General features: G+C 35.3%; 1 protein-coding gene across 1 annotated transcript in view; it reads left to right on the forward strand.

Moving 5' to 3' along the window:
- Positions 1-22,054, forward strand: part of CCDC141 (coiled-coil domain containing 141) — a 71,523-nt gene that overhangs the window by 17,720 nt on the left and 31,749 nt on the right. Inside the window, exons 7-11 of the mRNA XM_050340162.1 lie at positions 3,047-3,166; positions 10,335-10,529; positions 13,729-13,901; positions 19,088-19,229; positions 21,239-21,358. Coding sequence (XP_050196119.1) covers positions 3,047-3,166; positions 10,335-10,529; positions 13,729-13,901; positions 19,088-19,229; positions 21,239-21,358 — 750 coding nt within the window. The remainder of the gene's footprint in view (positions 1-3,046; positions 3,167-10,334; positions 10,530-13,728; positions 13,902-19,087; positions 19,230-21,238; positions 21,359-22,054) is intronic.

Below are 22,054 nucleotides of genomic sequence, written 5' to 3' on the forward strand. Positions count from 1 at the left end.
GGTATGCTTGGATTTAATTTATGGCATGTAAGTGTGTGTGTTTTAATACAGCAAGAGAGGGAGCAGAAAAAGGAAGTTTTTCCTAGTGGGAGTAATTTTTGGAGAGAAAAATGTGCCACTTCGTAATTTTTGATCTGTGCTGTGTTTGCTCCTTCTTTCTATAATCTTGCATTGGTGTCAGATGGTTTGAGAGGTTTGTCAGAGCCCAGGACAACCTGTTGGTGTCAGAAACAATCGTCCTTCTTCTGAAAATCCTGGTGGTTACCCTGGGTGCTGGTGCCCAGGTCTGGCAGTGGGGGCTGCAGGATGGGGGTATGCTGCGTGGGGGGCTGCAGGGGAGGGAGCTGCAGGATGGATGGGAGGTTGCAGGGCAGGTGGCTGTTGTGAGGGGAGCCCAGGGCTGCCTCATGCCCAACACAACTGTTTCCAGAGGGCTCTGCCACAGCCGCAGCGCGGGGCAGGCACAGCCCCTCAGCCCAGGTGGTGGTGCCACCTCTAATGTGTGTTTGAGAAAGGGTCAAACACTGCACAAATACTGGGAGGAGTGAGCAGAAAGAACAAAGGACAACACTGTGAACACCCAGGTCAGTGAAGAAGGAGGGGAAGAAGGTGTTCCAGGTGGTGGAGCAGGTATTCCCCTGGAACCTGTGGAAGTTTTGGAAGAGACCGCTCCACAGGCCGCAGAAAAACACCTGCTGTGCAGAGGACCATGTTGGAACAGATGTCTACACTGAAGGTCTTTGAAGAGTCCACGCTGGAATTCCCTGAAGGAACTGGGGCCATAGAGAGCCCATGTTAGAGTAGGGTGTCCTGACAGGAGGTGCAGCTCCTGGAGAACTTGTACTGAACACAGTGGCAAAGTGTGAGGAGGAAGCAGTCACCGAGAAGAACTGTACTGTACTGGCCATAAGCCCCCATTCCCCATCCACATGTGCCACTTGAGAAGGAAGAATAGGGCTGGGTAGAAGGAAGGCATTTTAGTTTTATTCTTTATTTCTCCCTAATTGTCAGTACGTTAATTTTCCTCAAGTTGAGTCTGTTTAACCTGTGATGGTAACTGGTGAGTGATCTTCCTGTCTTTGGTTCACTCATTTTCCATGCTCATTTTCCATCTCATTTTCTCCCTCTGTTCTGTAAAGGAGGAGAAGTGAGAGTGTAGCTGGCTGGGTGTCTGGCAGCCAGACAAGCCCAACCCACAGCAAGCTCAGCCATGCTGCTGGAGTTCTCAACCTACACCCCCTCCAGTTATTTGTTGGAAAACTTGCTGCTGCTTCTGAACTGGCAGTGGGAGATGTAGGAAGGCAGTGGAAGACTGCGAACATTGAAATCACCTGGACCATAATCAGTGCAAAACAAGCAGCTTGGCAACCTGAGACAAATGTCGAAGAGCCTTTTATTTGTGATATGAATTATTCATTGCAAACAGAGCAGATAATTATTGTAAATGAATGATGAAGTCTGATTCTTGAAAAACAGGAGTGATTTTGGGTTTCAGCCAATCAAAATCACTGTTTCTTTCAAATAGCTTTGAAAAATATTAACCTTGTCTCCTTTCCCATCCCTTCACCAAAATCACTGTAAGCAAGATTCTGTGGGTTTCTTACTTTAAAAGCAATGAAGTATTCCCAGCTGTTGCTGAAGAGCTAAGATAGCACAATGAAATCACTCAGAGGTATTAGCTGTAGTGGAAGCCAACTGATTAAACACACTGTAATGGAAAGGAATATTGCCAACTGGTAAAAGGGTGAACACTTTGCTATAATAAAGAATCACTTTTTCCTCTGCCTAACATTACAGAAGTACTAGTTTATTTTGCTAAGATAAATGATAAAAATGAACAGCCTTAGTTTACAGAGGAATTTTTATTTGAGTTTTATCACAGTTTTTATTGTCCACTCCATTCATTTGTATTTCGGCGAACCCATAGTAAACGTTCTGTGAAAATGTGCTTCCAGGAAAAATGTTTCAGTCAGTAAGTAAACATCTGGAGGATATGCTTAAGAAATTAAGGCTCAGTAGTAAAATAATTTGTTTACTCTTCTAGCTCTGTTGAGCTCCTGAGATAATGTCACCAATTTTTTATTTGTAACTGAAAATATTTCCAACTCATTTGAAAGGTTCTTTCATATTTTAGGATTGCTTACATTTATTAAAAATAGCTTCTACATGAGCATATAAAACAAAAAAATTCTCTAGTGGGCTATTAAAATCTGTAGTACCTAGAGTACAAAAATTCTTAGTATGCTGCATATGATTTAAGTATAGTGGTGATTTTCCAGCTTGAAAAGATTGGAGGAAGTCCCCTTGATACCAGTAACTCATTTTTGCTACTATTTTAAAATGCAATCCTTCACTCAGAACTTCTTGCCATGTGTTGTTTACAAAGAAAGTGAGGGGTACCTATTATGAGTCAGGCGAATATAAATGCAAGTAATTCTGTGCAATTTGGAAGATATATTTGTATACTTGCTTATGTTTTCTGAATATACTTGCTGAAGTAATTTTAGTAGGATGTAATAATTTTTTTAAAGCTATTAAAGATTATTCTACATGGTTTTATCTCAATAGCTTTACTGGGTTTTTCAAGCCACAGATGGAGAGGTTCTATTAGGTCAAAATTACTCAGATCTGTAGTCTTTTACTGTATGCAAAGGGATATTTTCAAGTTACTGTAATTCAAGGCAGAATGTACAATACCTGTATGGTGTCAAAAAATATGCCTTTATACTTCATGTGGCTATAAATTGATTTCTCTTTTACTATGTTAATTTATAATCTGGTCATACATGAGGAATATGTTTTTGTCTATTTTCTTACATATATTCCATTATGTGTTGTGTTTGACATTAGTCCTTTCCTTCTACATTTATTTACATTGAAATAACACAAATGTAAGCATTTAAATACAAGCACAAATACTAGGAATGCAAAATGAAAGGAATGAAAATGGGTTTGGGGTTTTTTGGATGAAACTCTTGTACATTTTTTAAAAAATGGACAATCACTTCTCAAATTATTCACTGAGTTCTTTTTGTTATCTAATTAGGTAACATCTTGGTATAAGAAAAACATCAGAGATTACTTTCAGAAGCAAAACTTAGGCTCATCTCTACTGGAAAATGAAGAGTTACTTCAAGAGCTTGAAGAAATGGAAGTCAAAGTGAAAGTAAGAAATAACATAATTGGTTGGTGAAGCAACTTTAAAAATAAGTAGGAAAACATGACCCTGGGCATTTAACAAACAGTATAAGAGTAGATATTTTGTAGGTGTGCATAAGATATGTATTTCTATGTGTCTAAATTATTTTAGTCATTTTACTTCTTTTAATGCAGGCCTCCACACTTCTCAGTATTTTTTTCATTTAAAATTTTTAAAACTATTGATAAAAAGAAGAATAATCCTTGATGTTGTTCAGTTGGTTTTTCAGTTTAGTGATCAAGTGCCATACTAGTAGTTTATATATTAAACCATGTGGCAAAAAAATAAAGAAATTTTATTAATGTTCATGAAGGATAAAACCCCAGCTATTCCCATCATAATTAATTGTCACTGAGCTGAGTACATGATTGGAGGAGGTATTTGTCTATTTATTTCTTGTACCTAAAAGTAATTGAAAATGTTATTTTCATTCTTAATATCAGTTTTCCAGAGAATAAATCTGTTACCACCACTTATAAAAGCAAGATGGGATTAGAAAATAAGTTGATACTGAAAATAAATTATATTTGTATGATATAAATTGCCTATATTTAGAACCTTTTTAGTTACCTCAGTTGTGCAGTCATCAGGTAAGTGCTGTTGCTGGGTCAGGATCATTCCTCACTATATCATTTTCAAGCAATTGGATTTGGATAACCCAGATGACCGAGCAGGTCTTTTTCATCCAAAAACTATTCCAATAGAAGCAAATGCCTTTTTAAAGGCTATTGTGTAGATAGCAAGTAACAGGCTTATGATTGTTCACAGCTATGCTTCCTTGTAAGCTTTTTAGTTAAATGTCACATGTTTGCCTCTTTGCATAATTAACAGCTAACTGCTTCAGGGCTGCCAGGTAAACAGAATACAATAATATTTCTAATGCTTCTCTAAGAGGCATGTCAGAAAACACTTTTTAATTTTTTTTTTGCGTAGATGAGTATGTAAATATAAATTCTTCTCAACAGACCTTTGGCACAAACAGAACAGATAAACACTAAATGAGTAAGCTGAGGGGAGACACAAAATACTCTTAAGCCATTTTTCATGTGAAATTTTCATTTCAGTTGTTTATACAACATGACAGGGTCGCTGTGTTATAGGATACAATCTTTCATCCTAGTAATGACACAAATTTCTGTTAAGTCTGAAATTACTTGTCACTGTTTTGTTCAAATGAGCCTACTTCAAAAAAAGGTTCTACTCAATCTCTGTAACTGACCTTGTCTCTTTATTTCATAGCACTTTACTACTTTTTGTGCAATTAGAAAATTTCTTAAACAATAATTTTATATTTTCTTCCAAATCACCTGTGAAGTCATTAAACGTAATGTGGTGAGAACAATTTTAGGAACAGAATGATTTAAAAAATACAATACTAGCAATTATCTAGCTTTCTGTAAAGCAAACATTTGTAGTTCCCAAAATATGTTTTCAGACTGTGTTCAGACCAACAAGATATTGTGATGTATGACAAGACTGCTACATCTGTACAACATAAAAAGACAGTGATAGTATTGCTGTAAAATAACACCAAGTACCTTGTAACACAAACTGCTATAAAAAAATGCATGTTCTGCTTTTTGAAACTCTAGTTGGCATAGATTTTTTTACACATGTGTGTGATCACCACACATCTGAGTATTTGCTGAGCACTTTTGTGGTATAGAGTAGTCAGAATGATTTTCTATTTGTTTGGATTTTGTCATAAGATTTTTTTTTTCTGCAAGAATTAAGTTTCTCCCTTAAATCAAGAGTCATTATGACCTTGACAATAACTTACTATGTGACAACATTGTAAAAAACTTAGAAATGTAAACCACAAAATTGTGAAACAATGTAGAAATTAGGTCCATCTTTTCAAATGTACAGCTTAACTGCATTAAGTGCTTCAAAATGCTTCCACCTCTGTTTTATTGAACTACTTTTTAAAATGTCTGATTCTTAAGTGTTTTATCAAGATAAAAGCAGATACCAGTTTTTACTGTGTATATATTGGAAGCAATCTTTTTAGCAACAGGAAAAATACAATATCAGTTTTTTTCTAGCAACACTAAATCTACAGGTGGAGTTACCTTCTCTTCAGGGATCCCTTTAGTGTCCAACTTATGTTGTAATAAAAAGGTGACTATTCCACATTAATTTCAGAGTGAAATGTAATTACAAGAAGTCTTCAGAAATCTTATCAATTCAGTTAACTATTTTGTCTGCTTATGTGGGAAAATATGGAAATGGTTGCAAAAAACATTTCATTTCATGTTTAGGAAGAACTCTTGGGAGTACCTTACACACTACTTGGTTAATTAATTAATTGCACACTTTGTCTGTAGCTTGGTCATTGCTTACAGCTTTGTTGATGTCTGCTGTCATTTGTTTAGATCCCTCATGCCAAAACCGAATGTTTCCGAAAAGCAATTAGGGGCTTTAAATTATTTTCCGTTGCTGAAAAAAATATAGCTAGATTTTAATTAGTGTATTTACCATACTATCTGAGTGTCCATGGCTATCTCATGGTATTCTGTTAAAAGTAATAAAGTCATTGGTAAACTAGCCTGAAACTACCTTGGGATTTCTGTATTAGAATCTAAAGTAGTGTAAATAAATCTTTTCAAGTAACATTTCATATGTTTTCACTATAGCCTTGAAGGTATAGCAAAACACTTCTGTGTAATAGCCATGCAAAACAAGTTTAAGTGTCTCACAGGGAGTAAGATAATGGAAAGTTCCAATATCTGAACAGTTTCACATGAGATATTTACTCACATGTACTGTTGCATTAAGTCAAGCAGGACAAATGATTTGCTTAAATGGTTCAGAGGCAAGACTAAGAAGGATTTGAAGGCTTAGCATCTTATTTATGGGACTGGGCTGAGAGGAGAAAGGAGAATGATTTATTATGTTCTCAGACTGCTATCTTATCTTGAACCTCAGCTTGATAAGAGGTGAAACCACTGAGAACATTATTGCTAGCTTGTAAAATAATTGAGCCCAAAATTAAACCCAAAGATTGATTCATAATTGGAAAAAAAAAGGCTTCAACCCTCACTAACATTAAAAGGGCCCCCTGCTCCCACAAGGACTTCCCTCGCCACTGCCACCTCCTCCACCCCCTTGTCCACCTGGAACTGAGAGAAGAGGCATTTTTAGGAAATCATGTTTCAATAAGAATATCTGCTGGCACTGATTACGTGCTTTCTGTTGCATTTCTGTGTGCATTGGAGGTGCTTGACATGGTAAAAAAGAACTGCTAGCACCACTTTGTGGCCAAATAACTTCAGAGGTGAAGAAAAGTAGTATTCTAAATTGTTTACATTTGATGTAGTTTCTGCCACTCTCCAGGACTGAACAATGCTGGAATCAGTCCTCTTTTTACTAAGGATAGCACAGTGGAGAGTACTCTGGTTTACAGATCTGCATGCTTTTCATGTCTGGAGCAGCCGTGTTAGGTAATAACACAGTAATACTCTAATGAGCTTACAAGGTGGTTTTCAATGACAAAATTAAATATCTCTAACAATGGTGTTAAGTGCTGTATTTGTTGACATTGACATGAGGATCAAGACTATTGCATTTACCTGTTTATTTTTTTCCCAGATCTCACAACTAATGCTTAGATGCATGGAAATGTTATCTCACAGTTCAGTGTCTGTGTGGAGCTCTCTTCTGTGGCCTTCCTGGATGGCTGTGCACCTTTACCGTTGTCTGCATGGTTGCAAACCCAGGCTATCCAGCCCTTGCCAGTTTTTCTGAGGCTGGTGTTCTGTGGAGTTTGACAAGTGTTGCATTTCATGGCACAGCAGATGAAATACATACTCCTGTATTTTGATAGCTAGAACAAAGTATGTAGAGAAATAGAATTTTTCTCTATGAGCAATTTTTTGTCTTAACTAAGCATTCATCTTTTGTGTGCAGCAAACGGAAATCTGCATTCATCTATTTGGTTCTTCTCAGTGTCTGATTTTCCTGAAGAGCCATCTTACTTCCTTGGAAGAGTCTGTCTCTTATTTTTAACATTTAACGAGTCTGTTATTTTTCAGTTAATGGTTTGGGAATGTTTGGTTTGTGTTTTTTGGTGTTGTTTTTTTTGTTTGTTTGGTTTTGGTTTTGTTTGTTTGTATTTTGTTTGTTTTTGTAGGTCTCTCTCTGTCCTGGAATTATCTTTTAACATATCTCAACAATTTTCTGGGAGGTGACAGACCTTGAACTACTTTTTCTTTTTTTTTCTGTTGGTTGATTCTATCAGCTCACTGTTAAAAGCAGTGATACAACCATCCAATGAACTTCAAAAAAGACAGTTCATATGGTAATTGTCATAGCAGTTCACAATCCCAGTTATATTAGTGGACATTATTTTGTTTGTAATTTGAGGGAATTATATGATTAGTAGTTATACTGCAGTGTAGTTCCTGAAGGTAAAAGCCTTTCAAATATATTCACAGGAACTAAATTATCAGTGTACTGATGTATGCAATGAATCAGTTACAGGCAAATTTGGGGCTCAGAAAAAGTTCAGTTGAGAACATATTTGCATGTGAGAGAATAAACTAATTTATCACAATTCTGAAAAATATATATATTAACATTTAATTGACTTGTGGTTTAAATGCTACTTTATCTACTGCACGGATCATGATCTGAAGTCAAATAGGTGTGTTTCAAAGTTTTATACATTTAACCCGTTTTTCTAGTTGTTTTCTAGTTCTCATTAACATCTACATGTTTAAATGTAAGTAAAATTTCGATTAGAATCTGACTGTGAAATCTGACCATGCAGTAGCAGTCATGTCCAACTGCAAGTACTGGAAGATGGCAGTGTTCTGGTGCTGATATAATTGGATGTCAGGGTCCTACACTTTGTTCATAAATAGGTCAGTTAAGTTGTGTATATGGAGGCACCTCCTTACTATTTTTTTTCCCAAGTAAATTCTTCTGGTAAAAAGAGAGAAAAAGGTATAGCACGGCAGACTGTTACTATCTCCATAATCCTCATTTTTGCTTAGTATTACTTAGGATAGCACAGAAGGAAATGGGCAGCATTTGGCCTTCAGGTACTTGTTTTGGAGGAGATGAACTTGGAAAACCTCTGAGAAGGCTTTTCATAAGGGTTCTTATATAAGAGTCAGCATGAGTGAGACAGGTTTGCATCTCTGTAGGCATAGAGTGAAGGTATATTGAAGCTTAACCAGAACGCGGTTCTTGATAGAATTCTAGGATTCTGGCACATCTTTCTTTTTCAAAATGAAATAAGGCTAGATTTCTTGAAATATGTGGAATTAGTTTTCTTACTAAAGCCCTTAGAATCTGATTAAAACATTTTAACAGTATTGAATTTTTTATGCTGCCTTTTTTCTTAATTGATAATACTATAATGAAAGTAAAAAGCAAAAGTAGGTTTAACATGAAAAAAGCTAAATAAGGCATTCATGCAGATCCATAGATTTTTACAGGAGTTTAGGCCCTCCATAGCAGAAAGACAAAGAGTGTTTACAACAGTGGAGAAATGACTTACAAATCTAGCAGGATTGTCATAGTTTTCCTTTTCTTATTCATCCCATTTTCAAGATGAAAGGATATGCTGCATTGCACAAAAAAAGGGTACTGATCAAATAAATCTGTAATCCGAGTAATTTCTAGTTTTTCAGTGAAGGTGTTATCAGTCCTTTTATATTTATTATCATGAAGTCTTTTCAAAATTTTTCCTCCATAAAAAGCTTACTTAATGCCTAAATAATCTCTAATATCCTTTTAAATTGGTTTTAATTTAATGTAGATCTGCTTGCTAATATCATATTTAGTGTCTGTTTTATAATTTTAATCATGCATTGTTTTTTAATTGACTTTGCTAAGATGTTTGTCTCTTGTTACAACTTGCAGCAGTTACTACCATGAACTAATTCCCACTGAAAGGTTCATCACTTAATATACCTTGGTAGTTGTATTTTTGAGTAAGATGAAAGGTATTTTTATCTGAGTCATAATTTTGAGATTTTCATGTTGGTATGTATTGACATCCCACCAGGCATCATGATTTTTTTATCCCCATGGGTTTGTGCATATTTTAAAATTCTTTTTGTTGCCCATGTCAATACCCTCTGTTTCAGCTTAAGTTCATGTGCTTATGAAGCTGCAGAAATCAATCCAAAGTTCAAGACAAGAACATACAGGCATAGTCTGAATGCATGTGTTTTCCATTTTGAGGTGTGGTTTTCACTGACTTGTGAGTAGTGCTGAATCTTCTTCCTGACTTGTTCAAGGTAGAATTCAGCAAGGAAAGGAGTCCTTTCCATTCAAATTACCACGTGCTATTTAAGCTCACTGGGAGTTGTAGGGTGTCTCTTACCTGTTAGTTGTTGAACCAGATCTAGCCCATACCAATAAGAAGGGAGAGATGACTGCATCTGGTCAAGAAGGCTGTGTAAAATAAGTTGCTCATCTTTTTAAACAATTGTTTTCACCATACCAGTTGTCATCAAAACAATGGACAATGTCAGTGCACTGAAATAAAGACCAAAATAGGTCTACTACTGCTTACTGTACCTCAAAGAAGGATAAAGCAGCATGGTGGGACTCTGTAAGGGAATTAGAATTGCTGCTATTTGTGAAAGATCTATGAATAACCAGGTTACTTTTTGGGGAAAATTTCCAAAACCAGAAGCTTTCAGTAGACATATTTTCACTAAAAAGAAACAACAAACGTGAGATCCATGATCTTTAAGCATGCTGAAAATAAAGAGCCTACCCTGTATTCTTGTGGTTCCCTCTGTATGGTTCAGAGTGTTTAATGAAAAAATTCTCATTTTAAAATATTTTTCTGTCTACTTTATTGGTCATTTGATACAAATCCTTGGAAGCAAGTGCTAAATCTACGATTTAATTTACTAGAAAAAGTGGAGGGAATGTGTTACTTAAGGCATGGGAAATCGTAGTATAGTATTAGATGCTCCTTTTGTTCTGAACAGTATAATGAGGCACCAATTTTAAGTGTTGACATGCACAGCAATGATAAAGTACACTGTGTAACAGTTTTACTATTTTATAGTTTTCTCTTTAAAAACACAGGAGGAAAAAAAAAGAAGCAACCAAATCAGTATATTACTTTTCTATGTATAGTTGATTAAAATGGAATTTTTCCCATTAGGAATGGAATTCCACTGTGGAACAACTGGAAAGTGAAGCATTTAGGATCTTGCTTTCAGAGGACTATACAGAAAAAGAACATCTAAAACTTTCAAATCAGAAAATCTGTCTGTTACGAGAGGAGGTGTGCTTCCATATGGAAGAAAGGAAAGCCCTGCTGCAAGAGGCCAATGACTTTTTTCACGCTGCTGGCAAGGTTGGTAAGAAGCCAAGTTTGTAATAGTGGCCTGATAATAAAACTGTTAGTGTGCTCTTGAAGGCTGATATATGTGGGATTAAGCAAACAGTTTGCTAAACAATTTGGAGTGGAAAACTACACATTCAATTACCCTTTAATATGATGTTTTGCCTCAAACTTCTATCCAAACTGGCAAATGCATTTTAAAAAAAACACTTTTTTTTTTTTTTGCTTTTTTGAAGTATTTTGAGAAGAGCACTCCAAAAGAAGATATTTGGGAAATTATTTATTTGTCAAAAATTGGGCTTTAAGATCAAGGGCTCTGTCACAATGGCATAAAACTGTATGAAGAAACAGGAACTGCTCAAATACCCAAACTGTTACAGTATAGTATGGACACTAGAAACAATGTCTATTCTTGCAATGATCTTCTTAGGAGCTAATTATAATCAATATTATTAGTAATGTAACCTTTTTTCCAAAACGTTTTAGTTAGGAGACTAGTTAGAAAAGTTTATTTTTAAGGTCTTCAAAGACCAAAAGGACTTTCTGTATTTTATAGAAGTTTTAAAAACACTTTATTTCCAAAGATAGCTCCAACAACAATCTAAGTCTGCTGAATGTGCTGAAAAAACCTTAAGATTTTGCCTGGACTAATTTTTGTTTTGAGCAGCAGGTGGGGCTGTAATCATGTTTGTCTTTAACCCGTACGATTTCCTTTGGTATTTCTTTAACAACGTATAAACAACACTTGGAGTTGAAATTACTTACATGCGCATTTTTTTTCCAATAAACCTGATCTTTCTTGATTTCATTTGTAATAAGAAATCTGAGATGGGCTAACGAAAACAATGTTAAAACTATTGCTGATACTCACCCCCTTCTAGTTTGGACAAGGAGCTACACAAATGAAGGCCTATTGCTTTGAGAGCAAAGGTAACATCTTTCCAGAATACTGGGCTGTAGTTTGTGGTAAAGAAGTGCTAGTGCTGAAGAAAGCACTAGCTCAGGTGTGTCTCCACAGCATTTCTACGTAACTACACCTGTTATGTGTAGAGTGAACAAATCACTAGTTACTATAGTTCAGAAAAAAGACATTTGCCCTTGTTCTCAGGGTATGCACCTGGACTCTCTTTACATGTAAAGGGCAAATGAGCAAAGTTAGTTGTTTTGAACAAACTTGAAGAGAGCTCCTTTTAGAGCTTGTGTATCATTTTAATTTTTAATGAATTCAGAAAAATAAAAGCACAGAAGAATAAAAACACAATTACATTGTGTTTGTACTCTTAAGTTCTGAGGGCATTTGGCAGCATTTGATTGTTTGGCAATATTAAGCAATATTTTCTGCATGTTTGCAGGCTTTTTGACTCTTTTGTAATCGTGTACCTCCTTCCCTAAGCTTTTCTTTAAATGTCAATCTATTCCTATATCAATGTAGTTATCTTCAGTTTGACTTTCTACAGGGGGATCTCTGTGTAGCTATCCTCTGGGAGTACTTGGGAAATGATACATGGGGTAGTCCGAGATTGCTTTGATATAGCAAAAACTTGAAAACATTCTCTTTGATAACTTCAAGTAAATAAATGAGGCTTTCACTAAATTCAGTATGTTTGCAGATTCATGTTTTTATTTAACTTTGGAGTATTGTATTCTTTAGTGTGTAAGTTGCTTCAAAACTCGTTTGAGAGAGTATAGACAGTAACCAACTTGTAAGTGAATACGTAGGAGACAGGGTTGGAGCATTCTGCATGATCCAGTGAAACTTATGATGCTTACCTGGTTAAATATGCTAACTAGTAGTACTCAACAGTAAGTCTAGGTTAACTCCTTCTGAAATGTTTATAAATGCATAATCATTCTTGAACACTTTACAACTTTCCTGTGACTTTTTTATTTAGTATTGTTAAGTGCAGTCCTGAAGACTGGAATTAATTATGCAGAACCTATTACACAAAATAAATAAACTTCACTCAGTGTCTGAGTTCATATGAATGGCCTTTATTTACAGAAGAAAGATCTTTGACATTCACATAAGTCCATGAGTCTATGAGTTTTCAAAGATGATTGTAATTACTGTCTTGATCTGAAGTTTATGGCCTTTTTTATATTTAGCAATGACAAAAATGTTTTCATGTTTTAGGAAAAGTCCTTCCTGGGGTACCTTCAATGACAGAGTGTCAAACACCCTGACAGAGTGTTCTTGCTCTTAGAAAATTTTCTTTGTATGGTCAGGATGTTTTTGTTTTTGGTTTTTTTTTTTTTTCCAGAAATAGCAAAAGAGTATGCATGTCTTATTTCATTCCATTGTGTATAGAAGTTGAATTACATTTGCTCATCCCCTTTTAATTTCCTTTATTTCCTTTGCAAAGATTTCAGGTGAGAGAGACTAAGAGAGTTCAGGCATCTCTCCTTGATGTTTTGAGTCAGTAAAATGGGGTTCATTTTCAGCTGCTGTGCTCTTGGTTCATATTCCATATGCTGTAGAAAGCTGTATCATATTGTCCCCTAAGAATCTTACTGAATTTTCACTTTTTTATGAATTTAAAACCTTGCAAAAGCCTTTAAAGTCAAAGCTGGTCTGCCTTGGAGTTCTTTTCTCTTCTGCTAGAGTAATTTTAAAGTTGACATAATTACAGATAGTATTTTAGCATATTTTGTCACTTTTTTCTGGATTTTGAAAGAGGAAACTTCTACTTACATTAAAGGAAAACAGAGAATGGATATAATAAAATCAAAACTGCGTATGTGCAAAATTAAAGCCTACCATTTTAATAAAAATATATTTAGTTTTAATTTACTTGTTGGGTATACAATTGATAAATTTAAAGCATGAGAAAAAAGTTTTGGTAACACTCTTGAAGAATGTGCTTCAATAAAACTTTCAAGTGCTGATGCGTTGTATTACTCTTGTTCTTCTGCTGTGGTTCTGCTTCATTATGTCAAATTGGCCTGACTATTGCTGGAAAAATTGAATACTTTTAAATTTAAAAAGTAATCATGATTGTGCATGCCCATACTTATATTAACTCTCATTGAATTATACCTGGGTTCCTTTGTGACCTGCAAAGTCAATATCAGACCCTAAATTAAATTTTGCTTTTCATTTCTGAAGGAATGTCATATATTAAATGTTTATTGATCATCTGTTTATTTAAAAGAATATACATGCACATCTTAAATAGAAATATTGACAACAGATGCTTTTTTTTTTCTTCAGGTACTTGATGGTCTTGAAGGTATTGAGAATTATTGTAAAATCTCGGACTCAGAACGCTTACATTTTCCTACCTTGACAATGAAATATGAGGAATTACAGGAAGCAATCAAAGGTTGCACAGTGACTACCATGCAAAAGGGACAAGCTTTAGTTAATAAAGCAGATGCTCACAGGTATTCCCTCCATTTTTGCATTGTGCCTTATTTATCCATGGTTACTTGTTGCTTTATAACTTGACTGCTTAGAATCAGATTGCATTTAGAGCTAGTGTAGTTTACTAAGTAGGTGTGCATTTAAAGACTCAATGCTACCCCCATAGTTCTCTGGTGGTATTTACACAAACAAATCTCTTTAAGAAAAATCTTTAGGAATCCTACATGCTACTTGTAAGAGTGGTGTCAAACAATGAAGTTGCTATGTTGGGTAGTATTCAGAAATGGTGGTTTAGTTAACATTTTGAAAAGTAAGTGTATATAACTGAAAAGTAAAATATAAATAGCTATAAGCACTCCTTGATGCCCACTATACTCCTTTTAAACATTTCTGAAGATCAGAATTACAGCAATTAGAATGTGAATTGATGCAAAATAAAAATACAGGTGATAAGCCCTGTGCAGAAAATATAAAAGTTTCTCTAGTTTTTAGTAGTTTTAATACATGAATAAGTAACCTTTTTTTCTTCCAAAGCTTTTTTAAATTACGGTGATCATGCACTCCACATATGTGATTTTTACACTGATGTAAAGCATGACCTACTTTAGAATCAGTTCTAGTGGCTTAATATCTCCTACTTTTCAGCTCTTAGTAGGAGGCTGGTGCAATAAGAAGGACCATTTGTACTAGCAAGTTCTACTTCAAAAGCAGAGCAAATGACCCTGGCTTGGTTGACTACTGGTCAGCTTTTAGGTCCTTAATTATTTGTAATATGTCAACACAAAACTGAAAGTGTGTATAAGACTTGAATCTCATGACCTTGCAAAAAAAAATAAAAAATCATTCAAGTTCCTTCACCCGTCACCCCAGATGTAATTGTCTTGAACCTAACAATGGGACAAAATAGAAAATTCAAATAAAAAGTTGAGAACACTTAGAGCTGCTTTTATAGCTGTTGTTACTGCTTCCTGATATTTTAATTAGAGATAAAGGAAGTGGACTTTCCTCAGCGGAACTCTGACTGATTCCTAAACCAGCCATAATTCCAGAAAACATGCTGCTGTCCTCTAGGACTTCATGTTCTGCACATGTGATCTCAACAGAAGCAGCTGTTGTGTTTCAAAATATGCCTGCTCAGCAATGATTAATGTTAGGAACACTAAAGACCTTGGTGGAGAATGGCTTCCCTAAATGACAAGTCATTAATTTTTTTTTTCTTTATTAAGAGTTTTTAAATAATGTTTCAAAAGGCCAGCTCTTTAGTGGGATGGTAAGATACCTTTGGTACACATTGAAAACAATGAGATGAATTTTTCAAAATAACCCTATTGGTCATTGTAAAATTCAGTATAAACAGGTAATGCTACAGGCATATCTCTTGTGTGCCAAAGTATCACTCAGGATATTCTATAAATAAATAAATAAGGTTAGATTTCTGCTTAGAAGACTTTATAATTTCAAAAAAGGCAAAGCTTTACAGCTGAAGTAGCAGTGATTTAGAGAGGGCAGGTGAAACTTAACAGGCAACCTGACTAGAAATGCATTTTGCTGTTTCTAAAGAACAGTGAAAAATTCCAGGTTTGTAAATCATAAAAATAAATAAGTCCTTTTATAAGAAAGCAGACACAGAATATTATGGCTTTTCGGTTTTTTTCCCTGTTGCCTTCAGGCCTCATTGCCTGAATGTAATGAATTTGCCACATATTTCAATGAGTAGTATTAGTACTTCTGTGCAGGTGGAATACTTAATATTCCTAGGTATTGGTTTGAGGATTACAATAATGGAATAATTTAAACTGACAAATAACTCTGGAGGTCATTTAATGCAATCCCATGCCCCAAACCTGTCTAATTAGGTTGCTCAGGGCCTAATTTTTAATATCCCAAGGATGGAAATTGCACAGCCTCTCTGACCAACCTGTTCTATTCCTTAAACACTTTTCTTGTGAAACATGTTTTTCTTATACCTAGCCAGAGTTTCTGTTGCTGCAACTTGTGAGCATTTCCTCTTGTCCATTTGCTGCACACCTCTGAAAAGACTATGATCCTATCTTTTCTGCAACCCCACTTCCTCATGGATAATAAAAGACAGCAGTTGGATCGCCTGTTCTGTTCTCTACTCTGAGCATGGTTCTGTCAGCACCCCCTCCAACCATTTTGGTGGCCTCTGCTCAATTCTTTCAGCTTGTCTGTCTTTCTTGTGCTGTGGGGACTCAAACTGGAGAAACTGGCCTCCAGACGCAGTTTCACAAGCCCTTAACAGAAGGGAGTAAACTGTTGGCTAAACTCTTCTAGGAGAACGCAGCAAAAGGCTAATCTTCATTGCCACGAGTATGATCCTGACACGCTCGACTCATTATACACCCAAATAAGCCTAGGGTTTTTTTCCCAATTCATGGCTATAGGAGATACCCAAAATGCTCCCAGCCAACTCAAAAGTGTAGTAATGGTGACACAGTGAGTTCTGTTAGCAAATGTGGTAAGATGTTATATTCTAGAACATTCTTCCAGAAATGTTCGTGTATTGAAAGAGTTCTCTGTGCTCTCCTTAAATGCTGGCCAGTGTTTAACTTACTAAGTTTTATGAGATAAGATCTGTATGAACAGCTGAGGGTCAAAGGAGGACAGAAAACAGAACACTTTTTGAGATTAAATCCTGTTTACTAGTTTTTTCCCCTGGCTACACAAGTATTACTAGTCTTAGCTGCCCTCACAGACTTCCCATTTCCTTTATCTAACCAGACTAGAAATCCTGAAGGACATGGGCAGTCATCATTTGAAAGCAGTGAAGGATGTGGATCCAGAAATATTTAGGCATCCTTTCAAAAAGCTTATCTCTGTGATAAGAAAGGCAAGTATAATCTGACAATGAGATACATAGTTGTTAATTGCTTGCAATCTGGCAGGATTCTTAAAGTAACTGGCAGCAAGTGCAGGATTTGTGTGGAATTTGAAAAGAGCAGCCAGCTCCCTGAAGGAGTAGTTGGAGCACAGTAATTTTAGAGTTCTTTCATCACCTGTGATAGAGAAGGTATAGCATACTCTGCCAGTTGCATGACTTTACTAGTTTTAATAAGGAAGCCAGATTCTCCAGGTGTTCAAAATCTATTAATAAAGAGAAGGAATCATCTGACTTTTGTTCATATTGGTAACACTGTCAGTTTTAGTAGATAATGCCCTGATTTTCACTGTATCTTTTGAATGAAGATACTGGAAAATGAATTTTTAAGACAATATCAAAATATCTGCCAGATATAGTAGTACTTATTTAAATGCATTGAGAGAAGCCAGAGTGCCTGAACATTAAGATAACTAAAACATAGGTAGTTTTCTGTATCCACATAGTTTTGTCATTTTCAATTGTAGAGTAACCAAAAATAATCAAAGTAATCAGATTAAAAAAATAACCAAAAGTTTGGATATGCATATGATAAGACAGATCTAGTAGTTTATGATTTAAAAATCCGATAGTGATATCTTCACATTGAGGGAGGACTATGTTTAAGGCTAGTGACACTAAATTCAGTGGCATAATTGGAAATCTAACTCACAGTAAAAATGGAAAAATATGATGTTTATTTTGTCCTAATTTCAAATATTCTTGAGATGTTTATGCTAAAAGATAGTCCAAATAAATTAAAATGCTGAAAATATTCATATTGGAAGAGGAATAGATGATAGAAGAGGGATTGAAGGCAATTCTTGTAATTCTAGAATGTTTCAAAATTAAAATATTGGTAAGGCTGATTTCTGAGCACTCATATTTTTAAGTTAAAACTAGCTAGGAAACCAAGACCAAAAGATTATAAACAGGAGCAAAATTTTAAAAAATTATACAAGCAGTAAGTTTTGCCCATTAAGAAAACCCTTGTTACTTTGCCAGCCAATTAGCTTGCCTATAGGAACTGTTTTTATGTTACTGCTATTGTAAACTTATTAAATCATAACAAACCAGTGATGCTTCCAAAGATCTAAATTATCCTTTTCAAAAACTGTAAATCTTGATCTCTTATTGCTTTTTTAAAAGGACTGGTGCTAGTAGAAGTTTTTAAACATACCTTTTTTTTTAAAGGAATGCTAAAATAGAGAAATGACATTTTTAGAATTTAAGATTAAAGCATCAACTAAGAGGTTGCTAATTTTTGAAAGAGTTATTTACAAAATTTGGAACCACATACTCCCACAAAAGGACTTAAAGTTTGGGTTCTCTTTGTGTCAAATTCTTGGATCAAATTCAACCAGAATGATATATTAATACCAGACTTCATATTAGTAGTGTATACTACAGTTTTTCTTTGAGATTGCAGAATTTAACTCTCTGAGCCTTATCTGAAGGGAGGACAAAATTTTCTTTAATATTAGGGGACAAAGTAGGAAACCTTGAATAAGCACCTGTATTAACATACATTTCTGATGAAATTAAAGGAATGAAAAACTTATTTTGAACATGTTTGTTTAAAAAGAATTCTTATGATAAATGAATTTCATTAGTAAATCAATGGACATGTGGATTTCTTTTTTTTTTTTTTTTAATGTCAAAACTTCATTTCTTAATTGGATTTGGTAACCTCTTCAAAATATAAAGAGGACTGCCTCAAGTATTCAGATGGTGAATTTCTTCCCTGATAATATACATTTTAAGTTGTAAGGCAAGCAATTGTCTTGTAATTTTATGTTTTGTTTTCTCCTGTTAAAACACCATCTTTAAGGAAAGGTTTACTTAGAATGTATATGACAATCTTTTTTCAGGTACTGTAAAAACACTGAAGTATTTGAGAGTCCAAAGAAAACATTCTTTTTCAAGCAGAAATTATAGGCTGTATATTTGCTCTCTTTTTAAGCTCTTTCATTTTTGGTTTTAGTTTTTAGATAGTATAGCTAGAGTCAGAATTATTTGTGAAAATAGCTGTTTCTCAGTGAATCATGATACTTGTGAGAATTAGTATATCTGTCTTGGGAATCTACCTTAGGGACTGGTAACAAATTATTTCTTTGAAAATGTCATTCCTATGTTTTACTAATTATCAATTTTGTTTGGATTTGCATTAATATTTATCTTGGTTAGTTTTCTTTTAAGGGTCACAGTTTAAAATTCATAAATTACTCATCGTAAAAATCAACAGAAAAGGTGTTTTAAAAAATCATAATCATCCTGTATGTTGAGCAAAAAATGAGAAATAAACAATATTCTACTTTTTCATTTCAGCTCTTGGGTGACAGGAATTCAGAAAATGATGGAATATGTTCAAAAAAAAGTAGATCAATTGATCAGACAGTGTCCAGATTATAAAGAACTTACTTTGAAGAAACAACAATGGACTGCCTCACTTGAAGATCATCTAAATAAGGTACATCATAATATCGTAGAATGGTTTGGGTTGGAAGGGATCTTAAATATCCACTAGTTCCAAGCTCCTTGCCACAGGCAGGGTCATCTTCCCCTAGACAAGGTTGCTCAAAGCCCCATCAAACCTGGCCTTGAGTACTTTTAGGGATGGGATATCCACAACTTCTCTGTACCAGTGCCTCACCACCCTCACAGTGAAGAACTTCGTCCTTGCATCTAATCTAGACAAACCCTCTTTCAGTCTGGAGCCGTTCCCCCTTGTCCTAGCACTCCGAGTCCTTCTCCAGCTTTCCTGTAGGGCTCTTTAGGTACTGAAAGGGTGTCCTATAAGGCTGCAAGAAGATCTTCTCTTCTTCAGGCTGAACAACCTCAACTCTCTCAGCCTGTTGTCAGAGTAGAGGTGCTCCAGCCCTCTGATCATCTTCATGATGATTATCGTCATAACGTGTTGTCTTAATGCATTCATGAACAGTGCATCGCATTTCCGTAATTTAGGTATATGAAAATTAAAGCTGACTCCAGTAATTACAAGTAAAGTATTGGTTTGTTAGAGAGTGCACAGTTGTAGTTAGAATGCTGTTATTGAGAGTTAATAACCCTGGTGACTGAACCACAGCAAATTTTCAGTAAAGCTGAAAGAGACTAGATTCTGTTCACAGTAAAAATTCCTTTTATTAATTACACTATCCAATGCATGAAGGGCAGGACAACCCTCTTTAAACTGTTAAAATCCCATGTAGTATTACAGATTTTTTTAATGGCTTGTCAGAGAGGAAATAAACACATGGCTCCTAAATAAGTTTCTGTGTGTAAATTCAAATTTAAAAAATACCATCTTTCAGCAATGTTCATATAGAGGAAATCCAAAGTGTAGTCCAGAAAAGTAAATCAAATTTAATGACTGAATAATTAAGTCTACAATCTGATATTTTGTATTTGCATGATGTTTATAATGAACTATTCTGAATCAATCATGAAGTCAATTTGCCACAAATTTTTTTATGTATAAATGGTGTAGAAGAGTCCTCATGATATTGGAACATAGTGAAAATATTGTTAAGTCTAGCTGAAAATAAAAGATTTACTGATAGTTGCTGTTGGTCCTCTAGAAATGATGTCACCAGCATCTTAAGCTGAAAGTTCAGTTATGAAGGTAATTTTTACTGAAAGTGTAGACTCCAATTTGAACATAAGGTTTCAATCTGCAGTTTGTTCTAGTCACTTTGTTCCCAGCCTTGCATTAGAGAACATTTTGGAGACTCGTGTTATAACACATGATTTTTCAACGCAGTGAAGAGTGCTTATTGTTATATTCCTACCAAGCAACACACTTTTCATTCTAACCTTCTAATGCGAAGTATCCCAAAGAATCTAGTGCTAAATTCAAAGGCCTCTCAACCTTATTTAATAAAGTTTGAACCTCAGCTGGCAACCACCTATATGTGCTATGTCTGATATCATCTGCCTGTGTTCTTCATAATCTGTTTTGCTATTATAATGTATAAATAACATCTGACAGTGACAATGAAATGGAATTCTGTACATGCATCTGTATAAAAATAGGTCTCTTGGCTTGGCAGAGAAGCTTTACATGTACCTTCTGAGAAAAAACCCTGGAGGAGAATAAGAATATTTCTTTCAGGGCTATAATATCTAGATTATAATCCAGTTTTGCCTTAGTGAAACCACAAGCCTGGGATACTTAGGGTAAAGGAAAGCACCCTCAACAAAATGAGAGCAAACAGGAGGGTTTTTGACCACACCTGTTAGAATTTTCTTGGGAAAAATAGGAGAGTTTTCTTCCTTTATATTTTAATTCCTGACTGCATATGATATTAAGGCACAAGTTTTACCTTTTCTTTAATTCTTCTCTGTATCTTGCCATTTGAGGTTGAGGCGGGGAGGAGGGGGAGCGGGGGGGGGGGTTTGGGGGAGCAGCTGCTTTGTACTTAGTTGCTGGCTGGGTCTACTTATATAAATTAACTATGTAAATAATACTTTCAAATAAAGGTGTCGCAGTGGATTAAAAAAATCACCCTGATGCTTGCAGCTGGTACGGAGATTGGCTCGTATTTGTGTGAGACAGAAAGAGTTTTGAACAAACACCTTGAACTGGCTAAACAAACAACGGTAAAAAACCCTTCAATGATTTTGAGTACTTTTAGAAACAAATGCATGCTGTCTGTAATTCTAAATAAGGTGAGATGCTGAGAGTTTCTTGAAAGGAAAATAGGACTATAGTTTCTTTTAAAAAGTGTGGTTAATGAACAAAACCATAGATAACATTAAAAGTCTGTCCTTATATCATTGGTTTCCCCCATTGTTTCTGTCTCATCGTGTTATTTGTTACTGCCTCAAGATCCTAATACCTACCCTTGATAGGAAGACTCTTCAAATGTGGATTGTTAGTCCCACGTGAGGCAACCAAGTTCAGTAATTGTCTAGACAGAGTCAGAGAAAAGCCCTGTAATTTATTATGCCAAATAAAAGGGATGAATTGGCATAAAAAAAGAGAAAAAAGTAAATCCCATATGGGGAAACTGTGAAGGGGACTGTATAGTTGCCATCAGATATCTATTGGTCATGTAAGGAGTGCAACCATGGTATGACAGCACTGCAGCACTCAGCTCTGTAGTGAGTCTATTTTTAAGTCACATCCAGGACCTTTTCAACTCCCATAGCAGTACTGCGATATCAGAAAGTGGTTTAAAACCAGCTGAATCCCCTCCACTGCCTTGACATAGGTGCAAATTTCATGCCTAAGCTGAACAACATGGCACTATGTATTTTAGGACTATGTATTTTGAATTCTTGAAACTCCATTAC

This window comes from Myiozetetes cayanensis, unplaced genomic scaffold (genome assembly GCF_022539395.1).
Source record: "Myiozetetes cayanensis isolate MyiCay16 unplaced genomic scaffold, myiCay2020 scf9, whole genome shotgun sequence".
In the NCBI taxonomy this organism is placed as follows: Eukaryota; Metazoa; Chordata; class Aves; order Passeriformes; family Tyrannidae; genus Myiozetetes; species Myiozetetes cayanensis.